The sequence below is a fragment of the Eutrigla gurnardus genome, assembly GCF_963514095.1.
Source record: "Eutrigla gurnardus genome assembly, chromosome: 6".
NCBI lineage: Eukaryota > Metazoa > Chordata > Actinopteri > Perciformes > Triglidae > Eutrigla > Eutrigla gurnardus.
Genome location: NC_139920.1, coordinates 21,449,797 through 21,477,037, shown reverse-complemented (window position 1 = coordinate 21,477,037; position 27,241 = coordinate 21,449,797). Strand labels below are relative to the sequence as shown.

Sequence of the window (27,241 nt, the reverse complement as noted above, 5' to 3'; positions counted from 1 at the left end):
TTCAATATACACAATTTTTATTTACATTGACACGTGTATTAGCAACACATCAAATTTACACGGTAACACTAAAGCCTCAGGTTTTAATAAATATGTAGCAAAAAATGCAGGAGAAACTGTTAGAGGGGGAGCAATGAAATGAAAAATAATCTCTATTATTCTGCAACATGTCCTTCCTTGTGAATATCGATGATCAGATCCGACCATTCAGGGACAGAGAGAGAGTGAGAGAGAGTGAGAGAGACAGAGAGAGAGAGAGAGAGAGAGAGAGAGAGAGAGAGAGAGAGAGAGAGAGAGAGAGAGAGAGTTTTTGTTGAGGCAGTTGACAAGTGAACTGGCATTATTAACTGGTTGAAATGACTAATCAGCCAAAAAATTCATTTTTTTAAATGAATTAAATCATTAGCCAGAGTGAGTTAAGTTACCATGGTGACGGAGACACAAGCAGCTTTTCTTTTCTTTTTTTTGGTTTTCCAGTTGAACCTACGGTTGGAAATCTGTGCACACATAAGAAAAATACAGCATAATAAAACTCTGCATCAATGTACCACATCTTCATTGAGATAAACATCTTCAAAAAGCATCAACTTCTTTACAATATACGCACATTTATATTTACAAAAAAAAAAAGACAGAGCAATAAGACTGGGTTGTTGTTGTGTTTTTTTTATCGTAGCCTAAACGACTTGATTAATCTTTTTTTTATTAGTAGTGGCACCTCTTGACAGTAATTCTTCTGATTCTGCAATCGCACACACAGACACACACACACAATCACACACACACGAGGTTCATACACGCAAACAGGACACTTTTTTTTCCTGGTGCTCTTTACAGCCACGTCCACCGGGGGGGGGGGGGGGGTAATGGTCCGAGCCGATCCAGACTACTGGCTGAGAGGTGCTGAAAATCCCACGTGTGATGGAGGAAACAGCTGGATACAAAGAAGAGAAGGACTTCTGGGAGACACCGGCATCTGCTCGGAGAACAATGAAGACTTCGACAAGCCAAATAAGCAAAAAAAAAAAAAACGGCTCGGTCAACCGGGACCCTCGAGCTGGTTTCGAACGCTAACGTCTCTTCAAACTAAACTTCACAGGAAGTTAGGGGAAACGCCACGGTGACGACTTCAGTGCTTAAGTTAGTTGTAAGGACGCGGACGGCAATGTGCTGGGTTAAAGTCTTGTGTTTGTTCGCCCGCTGTGATCTCGCTCTTTATTAGGAGCTGCACAATATTAGAACAAAACGGACACACTGTGGAAATCTTTTAAATGAAATGCACCAATTTGATGCACTTTGAGAACGAAATTAAGAGGCTCGATCTACAAAGATATGTTGTGCTCTTAGTAATAAATGTATTCATAACCTCTCTGGTTGTATTGATATGAAACTAAAAGTGCCTTCCAGCCCTTCACTCCACGTCAGTCGCTCTAATAATTGCTGTGGCTGTGTTTCCATTGGCATCGGACGAAAGGCTAAGAACACCGACCGACCAATCACGTCTGTATTTTTGAAAAAAGTTGTTGCAAAACACAACAGCTACTTGTCACCTCACGGGAACCTTTTGCATTAACACCAGAACTAGAGGCAAAACACACACAGGGTTTCCCATCTCCTTTGTGAAGGGGAATATAAGGTGAAAAGAAAAGAAAAGAAAACACACATCTCAGAAATGGCAGTACCTGTCTGATGCTTGTAAACAAAGACCATCCACTGGATGCGGTGGGAGAGCGAAACCATATAAACCTGAACATTTATTTACACCTTTACAATAAGAACTCTCCCGCAGTACAGCTGTCAAAAAAAGTTAAACTATACATCTGCTTATGTAACAGAGCTAAAGACCGAGACTTCCTCGGGGCACCTTCTTCCCGTCTCATCGTATGGCGATGACTAATATCATCACCTACAGATGTACCGTGTCTACACCATATCTACACTGTATCTCTGAAGACAACCGAGTGTGTGTGTGTGTGTGTGTGTGTGTGTGTGTGTGTGTGTGTGTGTGTGTGTGTGTGTGTGTGTGTGTGTAAGCCCAGGCTCATCCATGTAATGTGTTTACAGATCCGGTTAGTTGCTCTCTAGGTGGCGACCTCCAACATAAATAGAGCAAAGAAATGTATTTCCTAATCGACTTGAAGCACTTATGGACTCTGAAGCATGACCAACCATGCCGTCTAATAGCTTATACACCAGTTTTCTCTCCCACACATCTATATTCATCTTCTATATATTGGCCCCCGAAAAAAAAGGTATCTCCTTCATATCAAACAGATCTGAACAGTTGGAAATAATACTGACAATAAAAGTGTAAAAAAAATAAAAAGAAAATAAAAGCTGCATTGTGGTAATGTATGTAACGACGTGAAGTTCAAGTGCCTCGAGTGCTTTTTTTCCCTCCGAACAAACGGCCAAACCGGAAAATAAAAATGTTGAAAAAAAGGACAACAAAATCACAAGACATAAAAAGAAAAGAAAGAAAAAAAATCTCTGATTGGACAGAGAGAAAACAAAACAACCTTTATGAAATGTGTAGGAAAAAAATGAAAATGCGACTGAAAATGTCATTATGAAGTGAAGAGTAGCGGTTGATGTCCCTTCGCTCTTCCCCCGGTGCCTTTGTAGTTCTATTGCTGTGAGCAGGGGGAGCATTAGTCCAACTGTCTTCCCTCTAATCACTAGGCAACAGTAGTGACAATGACGACGACAGCAGCCAGTCGTTCTTTTGTTGTTTTCCCAGTAATGGACAGCAATTAACCGTTCGTCTTGCGACGCGCCGCTGGAACCGGTGAAGCGGCAGACGGGCGGGCGAAGTGGTTGGGTGTTTTTTTTTTGTGGCGGGAAACATCACAGGCACTTTATGAGGCAGACAGACAGGTTTGGGTGGGTCCTCACACCCGTTGGGCTCTGAGGGTTGTCCCCTCAAGGAAGACCTCGTGCTGGACCAGTAAGGGCTGGGTCGGACTCAGGGAGCTGCTGTTACCGGCCGAGTTTGGGCGGTGGAGCGCAGGACTGGGCTCCTCCCTGGCTCTGGGTGTCGCAGGTAGCCTGGAGCTAAAGTTCAGGTAAATCTGAAGAAGGAAGAAAGAAAGAGAGAGAGAGAGAGAGAGAGAGAGAGAGAGAGAGAGAGAGAGAGAGAGAGAGAGGGAGAGAGAGAGAGAGAGAGAGAGAGAGAGAGAGAGAGAAAGAGAGAGAGAGAGGGGGGCAAGAGGGAGAGTCACTTCATATTCTTTTGGTTCTGAAAATTCAGATATTTTTAGACTGGGGGAAAATTAAGTTTAGTCCCTTTGTGAGTTAGGTATCATATATCTCCTTTAATTATGGAGGCAGAGCCTTGAGGAAGTTAGCTTAGCTTAGCATAAAGACTGGAGCCAGGAGGCAGATAGTTTAGCTTAGCATAAAGACTGGATTCAGGAGGCAGAAAACAGAGCTTAGCATAAAGACTGGAGCCAGGAGACAGATAGCTTAGCATAGCATAAAGACTGGAGCCAGGAGGCAGATAGCTTAGCATAGCATAAAGACTGGGGCCAGGAGTAAGATATCTTAGCATAGCATAAAGACTGGAGCCAGTTAGCTTAGTTTAGCATAAAGACAGGAGGCAGTTTAGCTTGGTTTAGCATACAGACTGGAGCCAGTTAGCTTGGTTTAGCATACAGACTGGAGCCAGTTAGCTTGGTTTAGCATACAGACTGGAGCCAGATAGCTTAGTTCAGAGACTGGAGCCAGGAGTCAGAAAGCTTAGTTCAACATAATTACTGGAGTCAGTTAGCTTAGCATAAAGACTGCCAGCAGAGAGAAACGAGTAGGCTGTCTCTGTCCAAAGAAAAACAGGACCTTTCCGATGAACCAACATTGGACCTTACTTTGTAATGAATATGTACGGTAGTCGATAGACAAATAGAGACAAATCATGTTTTGATCCTGTTTGAATTGTTCCATGAATATATTTGTCCCTTGCTGTTGACTACCTTAAGGGGGGGTGCTGTTGCGTTTTGGGCCAATGCATCCTGATGCCTACTGATGTGTCCAGAGATTAACCCGACACTGACATGAGGAACCATTGGCGTGAGAGAGGACGATCCTGAGGAACAACGGCGGCCCACAAACGTAGCGCGATTAAATCCGACGAGCTGTGAGTTCAAGCACATCTGCTGCTCATGCTGCAAGAGGCCCCTGACCTCAAACTGAATTATGTGTGAACAGAGGAGGAGGTGATTTTTAAAAACAGCTTTCCCACGAGAAGAGCGTGTCGGGGCCTAGCGGTGGAAATGTATTCAATCCAATCCAACTTCATTTTAAATCCATGAAGGCAAGGGGGAGTAGAAACAGACACACAAACACACACTCAGACCAACAAGCAAAGGTCTATATTAAATTAAAGTCATGATAATATAGCAAAAAGAGAAATGAATAAGGAAAATATGCATTGATGCATTTTACAAGAGTGTTTCATGTTTTTCATGTGGCAAGCTCGAGATATTTATAAAAAGTCAAAGACAAGCTTCAAGCTTTAATGTGAAATAAGCCTGATGTTTCCATTTAGCATTCAGGGCAATACCATTGCTCAATATTTATTGAAAACAATTTTTTGTGGAAGCTCAGCTTTCACAAGTTCAGGACCTTGACCTCTTAACCCTGCTGTCCCCCCTTCCAAAACTGTGAAAGTAAACAAAACCAAAAGAACCTACGTGCTTGGTGGCGTCCGACAGCTGCTGTTCGATCCTCTCCACGACCTTCCTGAAGGGGGGTCTGTTGAAGGGGTCTGGGTCCCAGCAGGACCTCATAATCTGATACCTGCACAGCGGCATAGAAACACACAAACACTTATAATTTGTGTCTCTCTCTCTGCTCTATTCCTTTTTTACATTTTTTTTTCTGTGTGTGTATAATGTGTTCTCGGTTCCATCAGAGAGGTTTTAGTTCTGCTTGTGAAAAGCCAAAATGCAGCAGGATGTTCAAATCTCCCACATTGCATTCTTTTATAGTCTCGCCTACCTCCGTCTACCGCCACCTCTCTCTCTCTCTCCTCTGATCTTTTTACACACTCACATTTCACTGGGCGCAAACTCTGGCGCATCCATCCTGTATCCTTCTTTTATCAGTTTGTAGAACTTGGCATCCACGGGCATGCCAGGATACGGGCTGTTTCCTACATGCAGGGGGAGATTCAGTTAGATTGTGCACACAAAAAAAACGCTCCAGGCAGAAAAAACACACAACACAATGGTTTAATAGATGGATGGATGGATGGATGGGGGGAGGGGGGCTTTACCTAGTGAGAAGATCTCCCAGAGCAAGATGCCGTAGGACCACACGTCACTCTCGAACGTATACACACACTCGAAGATGCTCTCCGGAGACATCCATTTCACCGGCAGACGAGCCTGAAAACAAAGAGCAGATATGTGAGCAGACGGAGTTTGTTATCTTTATTTTCTTTACTGCTGTTGGGGGGGGGCAAGACACACATTTGTGACTGAATGAACAGACTGCACCAATTGCCAGGTATGCACTCAACAGTCATCGCCTGAGGGTCTGAAATTACATATAAACACAGAGACACACCGCCCATATCGGACAGCTACAGGGGGGAAGCATATTTCAGCCGCGGTCACACGTCAGCCATACTAGCTGCTTGTCCCTGGAGCCATAGCAATGCTAACACATATAAAGTGATTTAATGCTGGTGTCTGCAGGGCTAACGATGAAGATTATATATTTAATTTGTAGCCAACAAACAGATTAAACGGAGGGAAATGTGTGGGAATGTGTTCCCGCGAGGTTGTTCACAGAAAAAATAATAAAATGGGTTTTATGACGTGATAGCTGCATGTATAAAACAAAACCTGCTTTTTCGTGAATTGATTGCAAAGTTTGTGCGTAAATATTTACTAAACAAGCATATACAATTAAAATCCTCCAAATTTTCTGAGATCAAAATGGGATTTTTACAGACGGACAAACCGGGAGAAAATGAATGTTCAAAACCTTTTTGTGAGGGACAAACTCTCGCGAGATCGGACAACTAACGTTGGTGAAAGTCCGAGCTAACTAATTTACATAATGCAAAATATGTGAGTTTGCTGTGAAAATATCTAACATGTAAATAAATTACTCAAATATAACTCAATCTGGTTTATCCAACACTTCCAAGTGAGGTGGAGAGGTGGACTAACGTTAGCTTTGTAGGCTAACGTTAGCTTTGTAGGCTACATATGTGACAGTTACACCCTGTTCTCAGTTGTATGTAAATATTTAGAGACAACTTGTCTCTAGTTTAGAACCATTTTGTGTGTTTTAATTTAGCGTTGTGTAAATCTTCACTTTGTTAACACTCAAGTTACAACTAGGTTACGTTTGAACTCACAAATAGCTTGAGTTAGGTTAGCCAAACATTCACGAGAGCATGTGTTGAAACGTGTGAAACTAGTAGATGTCACCAGGAGAACTTCCCCGGGTGATTACTGACATTGAGACAATATTTTTTTTGTATTGGAAGTTTTCTGAAATTTTGTTGTAATGTTCAAATATGCAAATGAGGCAATATCTAGAATGTTGTATAAATGAGGCTATGCTACAAGAACAAACGCCTTTGTAGTAGCCTTCAGAATATAGACAGAAAAACTTGGGGATATTTTAGGAGAAATCTTTTTTTAGATCTGTTTTCTTTCCACTAAATCTGAAATAAGACTTTGCCTGTAGTGTCTTGTTTATCAGCCATAAAGCTAAAAACAGCTTGTGAATTGGAACATCCCCTCGAGGAAGACGGTTTGCTTCCACAGTAACTCTGAGAAGTACATACATGACGGAGGAAGCAGGGCCCCGCCAACATATTTATTAATCGCTTCACAAACTTACTTTGACTCTTTGAAAACCACGGGAGCCCAAGTTTTGATTTAAGACCAGAACGGCATGTTGGAGGACTTTTTCACGATGTTCACAACGGGACGCTTCCTCAACCTAGAACTTCACCAAGCATCACATCTTGAGCACAGACTTACGTTGCCCTTGACTACGTAGTTGGAGTCCGTGTTGATGTCCCGGGCCAGGCCGAAATCACAGATCTTTGCTACTCTTCCTTGAGTCAGGAGGATATTTCTGGCAGCCAGGTCTCTGTGGATACACTGGAAAAAAACAAACACTACCTTTAATATCTAAATGATATGTGTCGTATACGTGACCGATCAATAATATCACATTAGACATGGATGAGGTTCTACTTCTAATGCAGTTTGGTGCCGGATTTCCACACTCAAGTCTGTAACACACAACCACCGACACCGATACGTGAGCTTTACTGGACACGGTGTCTTTCCGGCTAATAAATCTTTCAACAGCGCACTCCAAACATGCGATCCAGGCAAAATGAATATTTTTAACACATTTCCAATAAAAGGTTTGAATGTTTGTATCGTCTAAGCTGTAATATATAAGTTTTATATAGTGCTTTTCCAGGTGCTCAAAGACGCTTTACAAAAAAACAACTAAACGAAAACAAAAAAGAACAGAACAAAGCAAGCAAGCAGCAGAAAAACAAAACAACAGTAAAAAAACAAACAAGTTGAAACAAGTTTAAAGATTAAAAATCAAGAGAGAAAAGGTGTGTTTTGAGGGCTGTTTTGAATGATTGAAGAATGTTGACATTGTAGATATGGGTGGGAAGGGCATTCCAGAGGGAGGGGGCAGCTGCGCCAAAGGCTCTGTCGCCCGGGACCCTCTCGCTGTGAGGCGAAAGTGCTACCCACTACACCACCGTTCAGCCCCGTGAAAATGCGATATCATTATTAATATTTTTCAGAAGTAGGTACATTTTTGCAACCTGATTTCGCAGAAGTACATAAAATGACCACGCTCTCTTAACATCCCATTACGTTTTAGTGGCTTGAGATTTCGCGGAAACAATTTATCGCTTGGCTTAGGCAATGAATTGGAAAGATGTTAAGGTTGGGCTCAAAATAAGTATGTAAACTAAGCGAGATACAAAAGAACATCACAAACATTGTGTGTCCACAGCCATTAAGGACCCTAATTGACCCTGCGTTGGCGTTGTTTCTGTAATTTCAGGCACTTTTCACGTACTCACATAATTACATTGTATTAGTGATGATAAAGTATCTTGCTCACATTTTTGGCGGCTAAGAACTCCATGCCTTTAGCCACTTGGTGCGAGAAGCTGAGAAGGTCTTCGGTGTCCAGCGACAGACCGTCCTCGTCAAACATCTCGCTCTCGGTGTCGTCGGAGCCACCTGAGAGGACAAAAAAAGTCGTTCACTTCAACCGCTCTTCCTCACTATTCCGTGTATTTGTAGTGTGAGATGCTCTGTGAGCGGGCCGTCATGCTTACCTTTGCGTAGTGAGCGCCTCTTCTCGGAGGACGAGCCGAACGGCAGGTTGGCGTTGGCGGCGGCAATGGCAGAAGGCTTCATGGTCATGTAGCCGTTCAAGCTGTTGCTGTGAAAAGGAAAAAGGAGCAGTCTGGTCTCAGCCGAGTACACAGCCACACATGGGCGTCCAAATACCCTCCGCCTACGCACGTTCTGGGTAGTAAACACTCTCTTACAATATACACCACACATTATACAATAATATAAAAGAGCCTGACCCCGCTGCGTCTCTGTGTGGCGTGACGTTGTGGTAGTAGCAGTCGTCCTCCAGCTTATAGCACATGAAGGATTCCCTCTTCCTGCGGAGAAAGTTGAGCAGGTCTCCGAAGCAGCAGTACTCCGTGATCACAAGCGTCGGTCCTGCGGGAGACAAGAAAAAAAGACACATGATGATCTTTTTACAGGAAAAAAAAAAACACTTCAGTGACACCAAGAAACAACAAAAGGAGTGATAAAACAGGATGACATGGCTGTCACACCTCCAACAGTGCAGGCTCCCAGCAGGTTGACGATGTTCATGTGGTTTCCCAAGTAACTGAGGACTTTCAGCTCCGACATCAGTGCCTCTTTCTCTGTGGCGTGAGCGCTCGCTGTGGGTTGGAGGACAAAACATTTTTTTAAAAATCATATAATAATCAGAATCAAAAGGAATAGTCAGCTCACGTTCAACTATGATTACACGCTGTGATCCGGTACTTGTGGTTGCTTCTGTCGCCAGCGGCTCATTAAAATAAAAAGCTGGCCTATAAAATATGTTGATTTGTTGTTGCCAATAAAAAAAAAAATATATATATATATATATATATATATATATATATATATATATATATATATATATATATATATAATGCTGACACACTATTTCGTCATAAAAACAACATTTGGTAGGAATTGGTGCCTGAAATGGGGCAAAAATATAAAAAAAAAATGGCACCAGTCTCCTAATGACATGTGTCTATATATCCCACTTTAAATGTATTTTTGAATTTCATTACATTTATAAGGCCGACCTTTATTTTCCAAACATACATTTTATTTGGTTAATATAAAAAATTAAAAATGCTTTAAAATTATATCTGTAGGCGTACAGTCTAGGGGGCCTAGGACACAACACGAAAAGGCCCCATCTTCCCCAAGTCCCAAGTGACCACAAACAATGATTTAGTTGAATACTGAGAAAAATTATTTATTTACAAAAATAGTTGAAGTGACAAAAATAGATAACGATATATATAAGCTGAGCTATAGGATTCCGGGTGGACTAACGCCAAAATAACAAACCAAAGGTTCCTGTCTAGGAAATAATAAACCTTACCTAACCAAACTTAAGAAAACAAAAATGACACAAGACTTACCTCCCTAACTAAATAAACAGGAGAGAACACTGTTAACAAAACTGGCATTCCACCCTCACTGCTCAAAAGAAACCAAACTACTCAAAAGGACTACAGAGCTGAACTGAAGTGTGGCCTGTTAGGAGAGGAGGAGAATAAGGAATGCTTGACCTCCGCCATCTTAGCTCTTTATATACCAGGTGGTTTGTGAGTGCAGCCAATCAAGAGCCAGGGCCTGGAACCACTCCACCAATCATGGCACGGGTATGATACACACCTATTTGCTGTGTTTAGATGAGATATTCAGGGGCGCGCATCTAAACTACGCATTTAAGGCACCGGTAGGATATCCAGATATGCCGAGCACGAATCTTTCTCATCTTGGCTCGAGGATGCTAGGCGATCTTCCAGGTTCACAGTTTTATAAATCTTACATAGAGTCAAGTCAAGTTACTGGCATCTCTGCAACAAACAGCTCCAATTATACGTTTCTAAAACTTGAAGTTCCTGCACTCAGGTTCCCTTCTCTGACAGCCATTAGCCAAAACTAACAGACATACATACATTCTTTCTTTCTTTGTTTCTTTCTTTCTTTCAATATTTTTCTTTCTTTTATCTCGGGTGTCCTTTCCCTTATCTTGCGTTTTGAAATGCTAATGTGGTGGGAACCACCTCCTGAGCCAATCAAAGGTCTTGAATAGCCGCTTCATTTGCATGTGTGTTGACTTACTTTTGAGCATTTTCACAGCCACCGTCATGAGCGAGTCTCCCTCTGAGAGTCCGTACGCCGTCGCTTCCACCACCTTCCCGAATGCACCAGATCCCAGTGTCTTCCCTAAAAAAAAAAAAAGTATATATATATATATATATATATTTTAAATCAAGAAGACAAGACACAAAACTGTTATTCCCACAATCCTGTTTCTCCTCCCCTCCCACTTAAAACTGGCCGCATGCCAGTCTCTCTCTAGTCTAGGACAACACCGGTTTGAGCCCCCGGGGCTGTGTACGTAGGCACCAGGACACGCAGGATCCTGTTTGAGGAGGTTTCTTAAAAACAACACCCAGAATGTGTCAACAATATCATGTTTGCAGTGAGGGAGTGGGGCTTCATCATTAATGAGCCGAGAAACTGGTTACTGACCACACGTGGTTCAGACCTTCACACACACACACACACACACACACACACACACACACACACACACACACACACACACACATGCACACACACACACACACACACACACACACACACACACACACAAAACACCAGTGGTTGTCAATGAAGTAGCCCGAGGTCTGGCAGCGCTGATGTCATGCCGACTGCCACTGTTAGGCTTTGTTAGCGAGGCTATTACTGACACAAGCCCTCATTTATCTGCACATCACTCAGCTCCGGCGATGATTTACACCCGGGACGTAAAAACGTTGCTGTCCAAGAAATGACAGATAAATGGCAGAGCAAACAGATGGGTGGGAGCGGGGTGCTGGAGGAGATCGCTTTGATAAAAAAAAGAATAATAAAGGCGCTCACCAAAACGCAAGTTGTTTCGCGGGAACTCCCACTGGTGATCGTACGGGAGCTGGGCGGGGTCGATGTACACGTAGTTGTTCCCGTGGATGCCCTCGATGACTTTCCACTGGATCTGGTATTTGGGTTTCTGACACACACACACACACACACACACACACACACACACACACACACACACACACACACACACAATACACAATTAACTTCATGAATCTGTAGGCGTTCCAACATGCTGCAGTAGTTTTTGCTCGGCATCTCTGAGTATGATTGAAGAGGGTGTGACAACGCTGCAGATGCGTCGTACCTGCATGTACTTGTAGAAGAGCATGATGAGGACGAGACAGAGGATCCCCGCTGCTGACACGGAGCTGATCAGCAGAGGGGTGAACAGATCGTGGTGAACGGTTTTCTCTGCAACGAGACAACGGGGAGAACGTCAGCAACGAGATAGGAAGTCAAATATCACAGTGTTTCGATGCAGAGATACTCTAAGGTTGCAAAACTATTTACACAGTGAGATATGTTTTATTAGTATTAAATAGTTGTGGATACGATAGAAATAAAATAGGAGTAGAACGGAAGTTTGGTGAGGTTTTACAGTAACGGCCAGCAGTGTAGAGTAGTAACGCTACAAGACTAAATTAGTCAAATTTAACTTAATGCTTTCCATACACTCCGTAGGAAACATCATTATTGTTGGCCGATGAGTGACAACTTTGTTTGGCTCAATTTATGTGACATTAAGGCACATTAATGCAACGGTGCACTTGGTAGCAGCTGGCTAGTTAGCTAGCGAGCAGCTAGGTAGTTAGCTAGGTAGCTAGCTTGCCATTCTCTAATGCTACACTTGTTACAGAAAATGAGTCGGGCAGCGAGCTGGTAAACAACGGCAGGACTACCACACTTCCTGCCCTTCTGGAGAAAGTCAAGCTACCCAGCTAACTAGCCTACAGTTAACTAGCTACACAGCTAACTAGCTACACAGCTTACTAGCTGCCTAGCTAACTAGCCAGACTCAATCTGTCTCCATGAAGCTGCAACACTGTGTTAAAATCTAAGACCATATCTAGTATCATAATCCGATATCTATATAATATCCAATATTGCCCAGCTGATGTGGTAACAGAGCCGATCGGTGACTCTTTCAATGGTTAGCCATGTTTACTCTCCAAATGACATTGTGGAGGGGCATTAAGGTAAGCCTGAGGAGGCTAAGTCACAGTGAAGCTCACTTTGGTCAAATCACAGGGAACTAATCCAATTATATATGTAAACATACAGCTTTTCTTCCCCTGTATTTGCAAATTCTGCACTTTAAAAAAAAAAACATCTCTGAACTGTGCTTGAAATCCGTTTGGATGGTAACGGTATTTTTTACTGCATCTGTTTTGCTTTTCTTTTTCTTTTACAGCTGTGGTCTGCGAGTAATTATACGTAGTCAGTGTTCTGTTCCTTTGTGTGCGGCTGTTTGTGATGCCTTATTGTTTTGCTCCTCTGTACAGAGGGGTGTGATAAGCTCTTTAGAGATAAGAAGCTTTCTCGCCACTTCAAATCTGAGAATGCAGAGTCTGCAGGAACTAATCCCCTGTAAACCTGTCAGTGGTTTCTAAAGCCCGGTGTGACACCTCCAAAGCCTCCCACAGCCCCAGAATGGCCCGGCACCGCCAGGACTCATACTGGGTTCCACACTCTGAGTGCCTCCGCCTGGTCTGCCTAGCTCTGTGAAGCCCAAAAAAAATTTTTTTTTTTAAATCCTGGAGACACTCCCAAAAGCTTGTGGGGGCCCGGCCAAAAAACACACACTCCCCATCCCTCTTAATGCTTGCCCACATACCCGCTGGAGCCAGTTAACCCCCCAACCCACCTCACCCCACCCACCCCGTGTCCTGCAAAAACCCAGGTCTCCAGGACTTCACCGCACACTCACTTCCCTGCGCCTCACGCCACTTTGAGGTATGTTGCACAAGCAGATGGGGAAGCTGTTAGAACCGAACGGATTTGGAGTCATAAAGTAAACAATGGGCTAAACGCTAATTCCTATCTGTAAGTGACAACATCTTATCGCGGCCAATCATGTCGCCTCCCTCGCTCGTGTTTACCGAACAGATTACACGACGACCAAACCTCTAGTTGGGGTTTAATCCTCGTCAAAATCATGCGGGTAGTAAATATTTTGAGTTGGGGATTAAGTATTTTTTTTAAGGTTTTCAACAGACTCCAGTCGATGAAACATACTCGTGTCCTCTGACTCTACTTTAATTCTAATCTGAAGGTGAAGATGTTCGGAGGATTACATCGAACCAGCAACAGAACAGGAGACTGACGGACGACCCCCCCCCCCCCCGGACACCATGTGGACCCGGACTCACCGCGGATTGAGAACAGCGTGTAGGCCTGCTCGCCCTCCGCCGTTGCCACACATTCCAGCGTGCTGAAGCGGCCCAGGCTCACGTTCACCCGGCTCTCCACCTCTGTCTTCCCGAACATGGGGCTGAAGAGCGTGACGGTGATGATGTTGTGCTCCTCTTGGGTGGCATTCACCTGTTGGGAGCACCTGGAGGCAGGAGATTACACACATTGTTGACACAGGGATCACCGAGGTATTCGTCAGTTGTCCCGCTCTGCTCGGCATCTTGACCCCCCGAAAATCTATGCAAAACGCACATTCCTGATTTCCTGAGTCACGGAAAAAAACGCTATCAAACCGAAAGTTAACGTTCTGCTCTGCCCCTGAGGTTTTTTTTTATCTCATTGTTTCCCGTTTTATTTGGATATAATTGCCTCTCCTGATGTTTCGTTTCTGCCCTTGTTTATGATCCACACCTGCCTCAATTACTCACCCACTCCTGGTTGTGCCCTCAGCCAACTCCTTGTTTTCCCTATTCTCATGACAGATTGTCTTTGTTATGCCCACAGACTGTATACAAGAGTCCCTTCCATTGGTTTGTGTGCTGCCGTTTTGACGTCTTGTTTTTCATTTAGGCAGTCGCCATCTTGGATGATTGCAGAAGTGACACAAGAGGGCTGAGCTAAGTACAACCGAATGCTGAAGAAAACATTACTGTCATGAATTGACTCCTAGGTAGCACTGAAAAGTGAAGCCACGCCTGAAGTGCCTTAAACCTGCATCCTCTCTGCTGGCCATCAGGGGGTGACTCCTCTCTGATTGTATAGAAGTCTATGAGAAAACAAGCCTACTTTTCTCTTAAATTTATTATCTCAGTAAACATTGTAAACATGAGTTTATGGTCTCAGGCTCTAGTTTCAAGTATTCTTCAATCGAGCATGATGTTCATTTTTGTACGTTATGATCCATTTAGAGTCCAACAGACCAGAAAGAAGGGGATGTTTTAGTGGGCGGGGCTTACCTGCTGATTGACAGGTTGCTACCACGCTACTAATGCTACTAAGATGACTTTAACACTGTCAAATACCGATGCCTGGTCAGTGACCCTGAGCTCTTTGAATGACTCTTGCATCAGTTTTGGACGACGTGTCAGTTTCCACACTTTTCCTTGATTCTTGGACTTTGCCTTGTCCTCTGGTTTTTAGATTTTAGATTACTGGATGTTCCTTGTTTGTTTGCTCTATTTGCATTGACCCCTCTTTGTTTGACTGCCTGGCCTTTTTGATCAACATGTGTTCTGAGTCTCTATTCAACTCCGAAACGTCACATTTAGACAAAATGCAGAACCACGAGTCCATGAAAAGTGCGGAGAGTGCTCATGAAATATAGAAGTTGTGTTAAAAATTACCCAGGGTTCCTTAAAAGCAGCCGTTATCTCACGCTCATTCTCTTTCTGTACATATAGCGTGCCTGTATGTAATAAGCATTAAGTGGATTTGATTATAATTATAGAATTAGTGGATGAAGTTTGGATAATCACTTATGATTCACTGCCTGTGCTGCTTGGGATTGGTTGTTGCTACGGCAACCGGTGGCTCCTCCTTCAACACACTCTATGTTTGACACGGGATGAGTCCATGTCCAGTTGTATCCGGGAAGACGACCCCCCGGGCCCCTCTACCAATCACAAGTCAATTCTCTCCAATCCCATGTCACATGGGGGTCATCTTTATCACCGTCAGCCAATCACAAGTTAGAACCCGGCACATCCCACAATCCCACATTCCACCACCATCATTCCGGACTCTATCCAATGAGTCTTTACTGTGACCTTTAGGACCCTTGAGGGGAGAGTTTTTTTTTTATTTAAAACTGCAAATAAAGTGCAGATCTGACATTACTCCTACTATTTTAATAACATTGATTCTAAATATTTTTAAAAAATTGGTTTTGTTTTAGCAGCTGGTATACAAGGCTCCAGGTCTACGGACCCACCCAAAATTAAAATGAAATTAAAGACCCCCGCAGTCAGTTTACTTTGTAATAATCCTATATAGTGACTATTTATTTAAATGTTTTGGGAAACAAAAGACTGTACAAAAAACAATCAAGCAAAAAGACATTAATAGTTTGAATTGTGTGATTATTTAATTATGGATTATAAACTGCTATGTATTATAAATTAAAACAGGACCTAATCCCTCTATATATCTATCTCACTAGCTAGCTACGAAGCTATCCAGCCATGTCATTGTCTCCAACTTGATATAGAGATTTTCATAAAATCTTGATTAGCATCTTGCACAAAGCAAGCAACATTATGCTAGCAAGACTCTAAGTCAATAACAACCGACCATATTAATTTCTCATTTTAAAATTGTTTCATAAACCTCAAAATCGTCACTTTGTCTGTCGATTTTGACTGTCGCCATCTTGGATTTTTGGCAACCAGTGAAGGAAGTGATCATATTTGGACTGTGGAGGAGCGACGGGTGGATCTGATGAACACAAGCGGCAGAGCAGCACCCCGAGCGGCACCCTTACTGAATCTGGATCCATCTGGATTCTGGTGTGAAACTGCTAACAAAGTTAGCTTCTATAATTCAAGGTTCAACTTTACAGCTGAAGTTTTAGTCATCTTAGTAGCTAACTAGCATTGGTAGCGCGAAAGTGACCTGTCAATCAGCAGGTAAGTCCTGCCCCCTAAAGCATACCCTGCTTTCTGGTCTGTTGGACTCTAAATGGACCATAACTGACTTAAAACTAATCTTAGGACCTAACTGTATTGGTAGCGACGGTAGCGATGCTGTGGTTTGCGACCAATCACAAGGTAGCCCCGCCCCGAAACCATAACCTGCTTTATTCCAATTCCCCCACTACAAAACCAGTGAGAGAGGCACAAACAAAAAGGGCTTTTTAAACGTCTCACCTGGCGTAGGGCTGCTCACAGTAGTACCAGGTGATCTGCGGCGCCGGGAAACCCTCGGCCACGCAGCGTACCTGTCCGTCCACTGGACCCTCATGGGACACGATCTCAGGTTTACCTAACAAACACGACTTAATGTCAGAACATTTCAGGTTCAGGACAAATGTTTTTATTATTATTATTCAATTGCATTGAAACTTAATGATGTGAATGGTGTGTGTGTGTGTGTGTGTGTGTGTGTGGGGTGGTGAGCTGAGGTCGAGTGCAAAAAAGCTAATTTCACACACAAAGAGAAATCAATGAAAACCTTTTCCCCAATGTCAACTCCTGAAGATTAATGCAATGTGCAGTGATGTAATTCATAACGTGGCTCAAGGGAACAAAAAACCTTTAAAAAGGAAATCTAGGAAACAAACTTACTGATCACAAAGATGGTGAATGTGTGGTTCACTGAGGCGTCGCCATTGGAGGCCTGGAAGGTGTAAACTCCACCCTCCGATATTTTCAGCCGCACCAGCCTCAGCTCGCTGCTGTACCTGAACACAACACAGAGCAATCACATGTTCAGCATTAAAGAGCAAACATGTTGTTGTTTTTTTAAAAGCATAAAAAAAAACAATCAACACGGCTCTGAGAAAGAACAAACAGATATTTACATTTTAGATTATAACCAGTTTTTTGTTTGTCTTCTCGTTGTTTATACACAGCTGTTCACTGACATGCAAATCACTAACAGGAGAAAAAAACATGTTTCCAATTATTCTGGAGGGGAAATATAAACTAATTGAGTGCATTCCCTCATGCATTTTGCTGGAGGGGAGTAGTGTCGCATCCAATGGAGGCTTAAAGGTCACGTCCCTGTTCTCCACACACACACCAACCATGAATTGTTTTGCAATAAACACAACAACAAAAAACAACGCATCAAGTCGGACATGCCGATAATGATATGATGTAATATTTCTGCATGCAGCACAGAGATATATCACACTTTGCTTTTTTGTTTCTGCGAAAGCCATTTATATCCCCACTGTTCCCGTTTCACCAGAGAGCATTTTTAGAATTCCAGCTGTGTTTCTCGGTGCAGCTGTTAACACCGGCTTACAAAAAAAAAAAAAAAAAAGCTGCTAAATTCCTCCGAGCGGCGATAATGAAAAGTGGCGTCTACATGGCACCTGTACTCGTGGTTGAGTGTGGTGATGACGTGGTCCGTGGTGTTCCTGAGCTCGCGGCCCATGAAGCTCCAGGAGAAGGCGCGAGGCTTCGGGTAGGCCTCCATGTCGATGTTCAGCGGCAGACTCTCCCCCGAACGCACGTGGATGGTCTCGTTGATCGCCGGCGTTAAGTTGATGAATCCTTTCTCTGGCAGAAAAAATAAGGAAATGAGATGGCCGTTGCCAAGGATTTTGCAGAAGTGAACTCTTTGTCTATATGCACAGTGGTCAAAATCATCTTAGTGGTGTCACAGAGTGACTCCACATACGTACCGTCTATATTGGACTTTCAGGAAATGTGCTCATTCTCAAAGTAAGATGAGAAGATATCACTCTCTATATTATACTCTGTTGTCTATAAAATTGGAATATTTAGTTTTCAGATACAATCCTCAGTTTATTCCTATTTAAATGCATCAGTCATCACCGTTGACCAGGTGCAATGATTACATTATGTGCCCCAGTTACCAAGGTGAAATTAAATCATGCATAACATTTGTTTGGCGCTATAAAAGACAAGGCGTTTGCAAATGATTCCAACTTTATGGGCGACCCTGTATATTATAAGGTCAGAGCATAAAGTAACAGGGGGGAATCAGCTACCATTGCTCTCTCCAAAGGTAACTACAAGCAACTAGCAGCACCCGTAACGCTAATTAACACAATTTCGTATCGGGTTAGGCTACGAGATGCCTGGCGACCGGCCTAGCAGATGCAATAGTAGACAGCCCTGACCATCCCCTGAACCAATTTTTCATACTTCTCCCATCAAGCCGCAGATATAGTGGACTGTAAATAAGCCCATTTAAAAATAAGTTTTATTCCCTCTGCCATCACAGCCTTAAACAAATCCATGCAGACCTGGTATTTCACTGTCTATGTCATGTCTATGTTTATATGCTTTATTGTGGTATGTGTGGGAGAGGGGTTGTTATGTGTTACTTGTTATTGTTTTATTGTTACTGTTATGCTGCCCTGTAAACTCTGATTGATGTGTGAAAACAGTTATCCACATGGGGACATTGAAGAACCTAACCTAACCTAAAAAAAACCCCATCTAGTTAAAGGCTAATAATCGTCCAAAAATGAATGTGAACCTTCATAGTTTTATGTCAGAAACTGACACTGGGACTCATTGCTAGAAATGACCCCAAAACCTCTGCTATTTATGGCCATTTTTCCCCTCCTCATACAAATGCTAGAGCTCCAGGTCTGGTAAAATCCATTTTTGATCAGTTGGTTGACCCCCCCCCCCACCTCTCCACAGGCTAGTCAGCTGTTTTGCCTGAAGCTGTTTTGCTGAGTGACACTACCCCCCCCCCCCCCCACACACACACACACACACACACACACTACTAAGACTATTTATTTCCAGTTCAAGTCAATAGTGTGTCTTTTGTACATATGAACTAAATGAGATATAGCGCATTAACTAGTGTTAGTACCTTTGTACAGAGCCAGCCCACCCTCTGCTCCCAGTCTTTAATGTAAGTTAAGCTAAACTAGGCTAATGCTGACGTTAGCTTCATATTTACCTTCCTGGATTTAAATATATTCAAATGTTTCCTTTACATAAATAATAACATATCTTTCCCAATGTAAGACAATGGAGAATTTAAAATGAAGTCTTGTTGGGCCCGACGCATGACAGCTAATTAGTGCATTTCCTGAAGCTGAAGTTTCAAAATGCTGGAAGCATCAAGATTACATCTCAAATGTTACCGACTGCAAGTTTAGAAAAAAAAAAGAAAATAAATCAAATCTGTGTCCTCACCATAAACGTCGAGCCACACAGACTGCGAGGTGACCCCCTTCTCGTTCTCGGCTTCACACTGGTACCGCCCGACGTCCTCGGGTCCGACCGCCGCGATGTGCAAGGTGGCGCTGCGCACGTGGGTGAAGTGCTCCGTCAGGATACGCGAAGCACTGTCAACCTTTGCTGGTTGCTGTGGATACCAGACGGCACCCTGTCAACGCCCAGAGATCTCTAGAGATTAACCCCGTCTGCATGTCTATCCTTGCCAAGCACACAGACACTGATGCAGACACACACACACACAACCGCCTGCATGCGAGCACACACACACAGCCAACATCCTGAAACTTAAACAGCATGAACTTTGACCCCTTTCACTCTCGTTCAGGAGAAGAAACAACCACTGGTATCAGGTACACGGGGGAAAACATTTTTAAAATAACACATGAAACACATTTTAGTGGACGAGAACGCCACTTTTCTCATCGTCACATTGTTTTGTTTGCTAGCTTTGCGACCTTCACGTCTGAGAGCTTAATTGGGTCCAATTTTCATGCTAATAATCAATGCAGCTGGTCGATTTAATTTGGTGTCATGACATTTCCTAAAGGCCCGTAAAAGTTTGAGAGACTAAAACAAAATTCCCTGGGGGGACATCTGATAGTTCGTGGTTGATTCTTCATTTTTCTTGTTTCCAACAACAGCACGGCACAAAGCAGAGAGAGAAAAAAAGGCGGAGAGGTCTCACCGAGCCAGGCGGCGTCACCCACTTCAGCTGGATCTCTCCGTTGACGTTGGTGGTGTTGCAGGTGAGGGAGAGACTCTCCCCCCGGGTGAGGATCACCCTTTTGGTCGCCTGCATCTCGATCACGGGCGGAGCAACGGGGACTGAAGGGGAATCAACAACCAAACAGGTCTTCAAGCTGTGCTTTTTATTGCAAACCGTGTCTCCGACAACATTTAAACGGCGCTCTCGTTTCGGTTTCCCAGAGAATTTTTCTCACATCGTAAATTGAAACAAAACATTGTAAAAAAAAATAAAAACATCATGATTTGGGTTAAAATTTGGAACAAGATAAAACAAAACGCCTTTGTTAAATTTAGGGAACCAAAACTAATTGGTTGGAATTTGTTAAAAAACATCATGATTTGGTTTTCAATGACAATAATGAAATCGAAACAAGACCAACTGGTTAGATTTACTAAGAAAACATTGTGGTTTGAGTTAAAATGATTACGAAATTGAAACAAGACCCCAAAAATGCTTTAACATACACTTCATTCGGTCAAGCCAATTAAACTAAATTGGTCCACCTTAAAATGATCAAATTTACACAAAATGGTATAAAAATGACTTTGTTAGGTTGAGGCAATACAACTATTTGGGCAACCAAAGTACTTTGTTTCCACAGGACATGCACAGCAGTTTCCTGGGTGAGAGTCCTGTGTATTTTTTCTCAAACACCAACCCAAGTTCCTCCCTATGCAGCTTTCTGTGAACTCACTCAGTACTCCATCGTAATCCATGACAAAAATATGTTTAAATTGCAAAATTCACAATACATTTTTGTTGTACAGCAACAGTAAATTTCGAGCATTTCCACCACTTTACCTGGTTTCGCCGTCAGATCGTAGTCATGTGACCTGACGCTGCGTCCCCGGAGTCTTCCCGTGCACACGTAGCAACCCTCGTAGGCCTTCTGCGTGTTGTGGATGGTGATGCCTTGCTCCAGGCTGGCGGTGTACTGGAGACGAGAGGCCAGAGCCCTGCCGGAGCACGTTTCCAGGCGCAGGTTGTCCAGACTGGGATCGGTTGCCAGGCAGGGGATGGAAGCGGCGTCTCCCACTCGAGTGAGAATGTTGAACACCATTGATTTTCTGAAGGGATTGTCAGGATCTGCCAAAGAACGGAGGCGTCAGAGCTCGAAAACACTTGAGGTTGTGAAGATTTCAGTATGTGATCATGTGCCATGATATAATAATGCAACACTAGCATACAAAATGTTCCCACTACTGTTTTAGTATTTTTGACTTCTTGCCATTTGATTAGTAGGAATTATGTGCTTTTTTTCCATGACTGTGTTAAATAGAGCAGATGATGATGTGCATTTTTAGTGGTATGATCCGCCAAAATCCAGTATCTGTATGTAAAACAATATCAGAAAACAATTCTATCTCACAAGCCGAGTTTCCGTCCAAATGTAGTGCAAATTTGAACTTAATTTTCCACGGAAATCTGTTACCGTGACTTTTGCAAGAAACCCGGAGCTACCACCTGTTGTTAGCATGATCTGAACAGCAATATAATAAATGGGGAGATCCGCATTGAACACTGAGCGATAATGAGGGACTGCCTATCCATTAAAGTCTACGTCATGCCCACATTGCCTACCCGTGTATGTGCGCGTGCATCTTTACATATATAAAGATTTCATACAGAATATGTTTTATTGCTCTAAAGTATTAATTCCTTTGTAAGATGCTATTGAAAAAAAATCTAATGTAACATTAACTTGATATTGGTATTAAAAATATTTTAATACATAATTCATGCTTTGTTATTAATTAGGATGTTAGTGGTTGATGGTATTAATCTGAAAGGTAAAACCATCTCATTTTACTCAATGGCCTTTGTGCCCTGTCATGTGGCCTTGGTGCCCCTAAAAAAAGGAAAGTGAAGGCCAAATGGCCTTGCCTATAAAATGACAAAATTCCAACCCTGGATAGCACTACCTATTATGGTCTTGAACGGGACTCGATTCACTCCAGACTCAGTCCCGGCTTCCCCTGGACCTGGTCTTGGACTCAGTGTTGCCAGATTGGGCTGGTTTCCGACTATTAATTCATCTGGGTTCGGCAGGTGAAATTCCGTCTGCTTTCGTCAACTTTTGTTTGGTTTCCGAAAAATATATTGTGAAAATGTCCAAATAAGCTGTCATTTTTTGTCACAAAAATTCAATAAGCGCCATTGCGTCCTCTCGCTGATGTCATCGACCCAGTTAACTTGAGACACGTTTGACTGACGTGCGCTGTGTTCAGGCCCGCTCCCTTAGACGTCATCGTCTCATACAGAAATAAGGCGGTTTGTGTACTCGGCCGTGTGACTGCCCTCCCTGTGGGTTGTGATATTTATCCAACACATTATCTCTGGTTGTGTGATGCAGATGCGAAGCTTTGCGTGCCGGTGACGTATATTTCTATTGTGCATGTGATGGAGTTTCCGGGGTTTCTGGCAAATTTCTGGGCGCTGTTGTTTTTATTGAATTGGGCAGATCTGAGGTTGTGATTTGGGAGGTGGAAAACTGGCAATCTGATCTGGCAACGCTGCTATGACTCGGGCTCAACAGCCGTGACGGATACTGAAGGAGCAAATGTGTTTGTTTGTTGTATTCCATTTAAAAACAGGATGGAAGGAAAACCATGCCTACTAATAACAGTCTCCCTGCTTTTTGTGCTACAGCAGAGTGAACTAACACAAACGGATTGTTTCCTGCTGCTCGACTGTGAAGCAGCCACATGAAATTCGATGCACCTGTCGCCACGCTGACGACCGACCGCAGTCATTCATCAAATCAATTTTTTTTTGCAAATTACAACAATGTGCGTTTGTTTAGCAGCAACAGACACACCAGAACTCCGAAAAGATCGTAATGATTACACCTTTCAAACCAGCTTTCATTAGAATGACCGGGCACAAACACCTCTCGTGTGCCAAATCCATGACTCAGCATGCAGAGCTCAAACTGCCTGGTCGTATTCATCACACAAATCTTTTTTCATGATGCTCCTTTTTTTTAGCCTTCTGGTCCAAAAAAGTAGTTCCCGACAGCAGATGTGCAGCTGTGCGATGAGTGTATGATGTCGGGCCTGCGGTGATGGCGGCACGCCAAGGAGATGTGGAGTCACATTAAGGTGGAAATACAGTGAAACTCGATAATCAGCTCCAGCATCCTGCTGTACCTGTCATAGCACCTGTCTACACACACACACACACACACACACACACACACACACACACACACACACACACTCTCTCTACCTTTCACGTAGACGTAGATGGAGGTCTGCTCCTTGGTGCCGTCCTCCAGGCAGATGTAGCGGCCCATGTGGACCGGCTGAGCCCGCGGGATATGCAGCGTGGACATGCCGGCGACCCGCTTCTCCCCGCGCACCTTCGGCCGGTCCTCCCGCTGCCACTGCATGTCCTTGTCGCCCTGGCAACGCAGCTCAAACGGTGCATTGAGCGGGACGACGAGGTGGGAGCCGACGGGGGTGATGGTGGGCTTGGCGTTGCCTGCAAAGGGGATGGAGAGACATGAACGAACGCCGTGTCAAAAGGAACAAGATTATTAATATTTACGCAAAAAAAAAACACACAACTCGGATTAGATCTTTCACCTGGGTAACTGGGACACATAATGTAATCATTACACCTGGTCAAAGTGATGACTGATGCAGTTAAATAGGAATAAACAGAGGATTGGGTCTGAAAACAAAATATTCCAACTTTATGGGGCAACAATGTATAAATGTGTTTGTAAATATATCACTTATTCACTTGGACATCGGAGAGGAAACTGGATTAATTGACTCAAATAAAGATTAAACGTGATAACTGCATGTTCCTATTCTGTTGTTATTGATAACTGCTTTTTTTTGTGATCAACTTTTTTTTTTATTGAAGTTATTGATAACTGCTAATAAATAAAACAACTTGAGCGTGGCGGAGAGAGAAGGAGAGACCGTACAAGGCCTTTCTCACCACTGTGGCGTCCAGATGTGTGCACACCTGCGACTCCACGAGATCAGAATGAATTCCCGATCCAAAAGTAAACGGCTTCCTTCACGCTTCAGAACCGGGCATCCGCCCCTGGCTCTCACCTCCAAAGCTTTTATTTGGGAACCAGTTCTACGTTCCCAGCAGTGTTACGGCCCCTCGCTAAGAGACGACACAAACAGTCCAAAACTTGCAGGATTTCACAATTGAAAGCAAAAAATAAATAAAAAATAGAGCTTGAATAATCTTGTGACCCCCTTCAGATTTATCTCACGACCTCTGGGAAGATTCCCAAGTCGGAACCGCCGAGTCTGCGTCAGGAAAGATTGTAAAAAAGAAGAAACACAAGCGTTCTTATTTTATTTAAAAATCTCTATTAACTATTAAATCCAGCTGTGGTCACGGTGTTTGTGACTTCAGCTTTAGATTGTTTAAAAAAATCAGAACTCAGGAAGCCGATGAGTCACTTTTGTGTCTCTGAAAATCACACTTCATCTGGGACGAATGTGGCAGCTTCCTCTGGGGCCAAACGTGAATCTATGGACCAGAGGGGCCAGTGGTCCAGGGGCCGCAGGTGCTTATAGTGTAGCTGGGCCCCTCCTGAGATCACGGGGTGCTTACAATGTAAGGGCCCAAAGTCCCCTTGGTGTTTCAATCATAAAATGTGTTTTAGGGCCCCTAGAACCCTCTGTGTTTAAAACGTTAGCTCACCACTGGGGCTCCGCAAGACTCATTGATATTTAATCTGACCACTCGAGCCCCCAAACCCCTCATGGAATAAATTATAATCTGGCCACTCGGGCCCCCCGAACCCCTCATGGAATAAATTATAATCTGACCGACCACTCGGGCCCCCCAAACCCCTCATGGAATAAATTATAATCTGACCACTCAGGCCCCCCCAAACCCCTCATGGAATAAATTATAATCTGACCGACCACTCGGGCCCCCCAAACCCCTCATGGTATAAATTATAATCTGACGTAATTGACCCCCAACAACCTGAAACACTCTCTGATAATAAATAGCAGTTGATTAAAATCAACCTTCTGGTTCCTTCTGGGGTTCCGTCCTAATAAACATCGTCATCCTCGTTAGTTATTAGGCTTCATACGATAGTGTGACACGTGACCTCTCATCCCTCCTCTGACACAACAAAGACCCGGATCTCATTTCTGAGACCACCAAGTCTTCCTCTATGGACCGGCGCGTGGAGGTCTCTCCTGGAACGTGGAGAGGGCGTGGCGCCGGCGCACGAACACACACACACACACACACACACACACACACACACGCACTCACACACGTTGGTGGAATCACAGGACAGTAAACAACAGTGTGTCACCGTGCGCTAAACGGGTCTGTTTGGAGACTGTTACTTCTAATAGCCTCACGTGCGTCAACGCAGCAGCGCGAGCGTATAAAGAGATGGGAGCAAACAGGACGTTTGAGCTTTTATCCGTTTAATCGTGCATCGTGCGTACGGATTAAACGCAGGGTGACATGGTGAATTAGCACCGCGTAAACGGGCTTAAGGCAAACTTCGTGGTGTTGCATCGCGTCACATGACGGGCAAAGCCCCCCCGCGCGAGGATGTGGCATCAGCGGCCTCCCACGAGCGCATCGTAGCCTGTTGGGAGGATATATGCGCTCAGTTTGGAACGGGCGCATTAAAAATATAAAACAGACGCACACCGAGGAGGAAGCAACCAACAGCAAGGACCCCAAACTCACACACGCTCTGCGTGAATAAACGAGCCAAATCCCACAATTTCCTCACATGCTTAATTAATTAAAAAGTCGCATATGAGCCATTTTAACAAGGCTTACAATTATAAACCGATAAATAGAAACCAGAGCTGAGACTGTGTTTGTGCATAAACATAGAAATTAGGTGCCATGGCACCGGGAGTTGGCACCTAATTTCTATTAGACCTGCAGGTCGTAAATGTATAAATGTGTTTCCCAAATAACAACAAAAGCAGTCATAAACTGGCCTCTTAAAGTCACTATATGTATCCAACGAGTGACAAATTACATAAGCATGCAAACCAGTTCTGGGTGTACCAGCTGCTAGTTTGCATGCTTCCGAGGAATCCTGACTACATATATTTCCATAACGACGGTTAGGGGCTGCGAGGCAAACCGCAAGAACCTGCAGCCAAAAAAAAAAAAGTCTTCACCTCCAGTGTTTGACTACTTTTTTTCTCTCTCTGAATAAAAACAAAACATGAATTATTAAAAGTCAGCGCGCGGGCATCCAGATCATCCAAAGTATCCGCTTTCCTCATCGGGTTTCACAGTTTTATCACAATCTCTCTCTCCCTTTCCCTCTCTCTCGCTCTCTCTCTTTAGATCTAGGAATAAAAGAACCACAACAAAAAGCGAGTGGAGCAAATGCACCGTGATGTGTGGATAATCTTAGCCGAGCTTCACACACAAGAAGCCCGCACACAGGAGCTCGCACGTTGCCTCCCCAAGAAGCAACAAGTACAGATGCGCACAAAAAAAAGAACAAAAACTAGCGCATCAAGTGCAAAACACTCACCTGGATGGAAGGTTAACTGTAAAAACACAGACAGCAGTATCCAGTGGCATTCCATAGTTATTATTCCATGGGTCTAGCTGCGGAGGTGAGCCAGTGCCTCTCTCTCTCTCTCTCTCTCTGTCTCTCTCTCTCTCTCTGTCTCTCTGTCTCTCTCGGTTAAGGTGTCCCCCCCCCTCCCTCGCTCCCTCCCGTGCTGCAGCTACACTCGTCGGAGGAGTAGTTGTTGGGGAAGTTGACTGCGGTCGAGGCGCACTTCTCCGGCCGTTAAAAAGGGGCGCAGATGCTCAGCGACAACAGCGCAGCGGCAGCCGTCGCCCGCCTGCAAACATGCTCGTTCTCCCGGAGCGCGCCAGAGGGGACGATGCGAGGCCGAGCAGGTATATGTGAGGCGGCGGCGGCGTCGACAACATGTTTATAG

General features: G+C 43.8%; 1 protein-coding gene across 2 annotated transcripts; it reads right to left on the bottom strand.

The window, feature by feature from the left end:
• kita (KIT proto-oncogene, receptor tyrosine kinase a) lies at positions 1–27,221 on the bottom strand. Of its 2 annotated transcripts, none has more exons than XM_084010726.1 (21): positions 26,824–27,221; positions 23,538–23,792; positions 21,111–21,395; positions 20,247–20,386; positions 19,517–19,709; positions 17,704–17,890; positions 16,949–17,064; positions 16,532–16,646; positions 13,625–13,809; positions 11,560–11,666; positions 11,256–11,382; positions 10,449–10,553; positions 8,864–8,974; positions 8,603–8,744; positions 8,345–8,451; positions 8,125–8,246; positions 7,002–7,124; positions 5,273–5,384; positions 5,050–5,149; positions 4,689–4,794; positions 1–3,071 (listed from the first exon to the last, which is right to left on the bottom strand). In XM_084010726.1, the coding sequence occupies exons 1-21, from the start codon at positions 26,876–26,878 to the stop codon at positions 2,892–2,894; spliced, it is 2,973 nt and encodes a 990-aa protein (XP_083866852.1). In that variant the 5' UTR covers positions 26,879–27,221; the 3' UTR covers positions 1–2,891. The 2 variants fall into 2 exon arrangements, with proteins under 2 accessions (XP_083866852.1, XP_083866853.1); XM_084010727.1 differs by having other exon boundaries at positions 19,517–19,688.
• Positions 27,222–27,241: the final 20 nt, after the last annotated feature.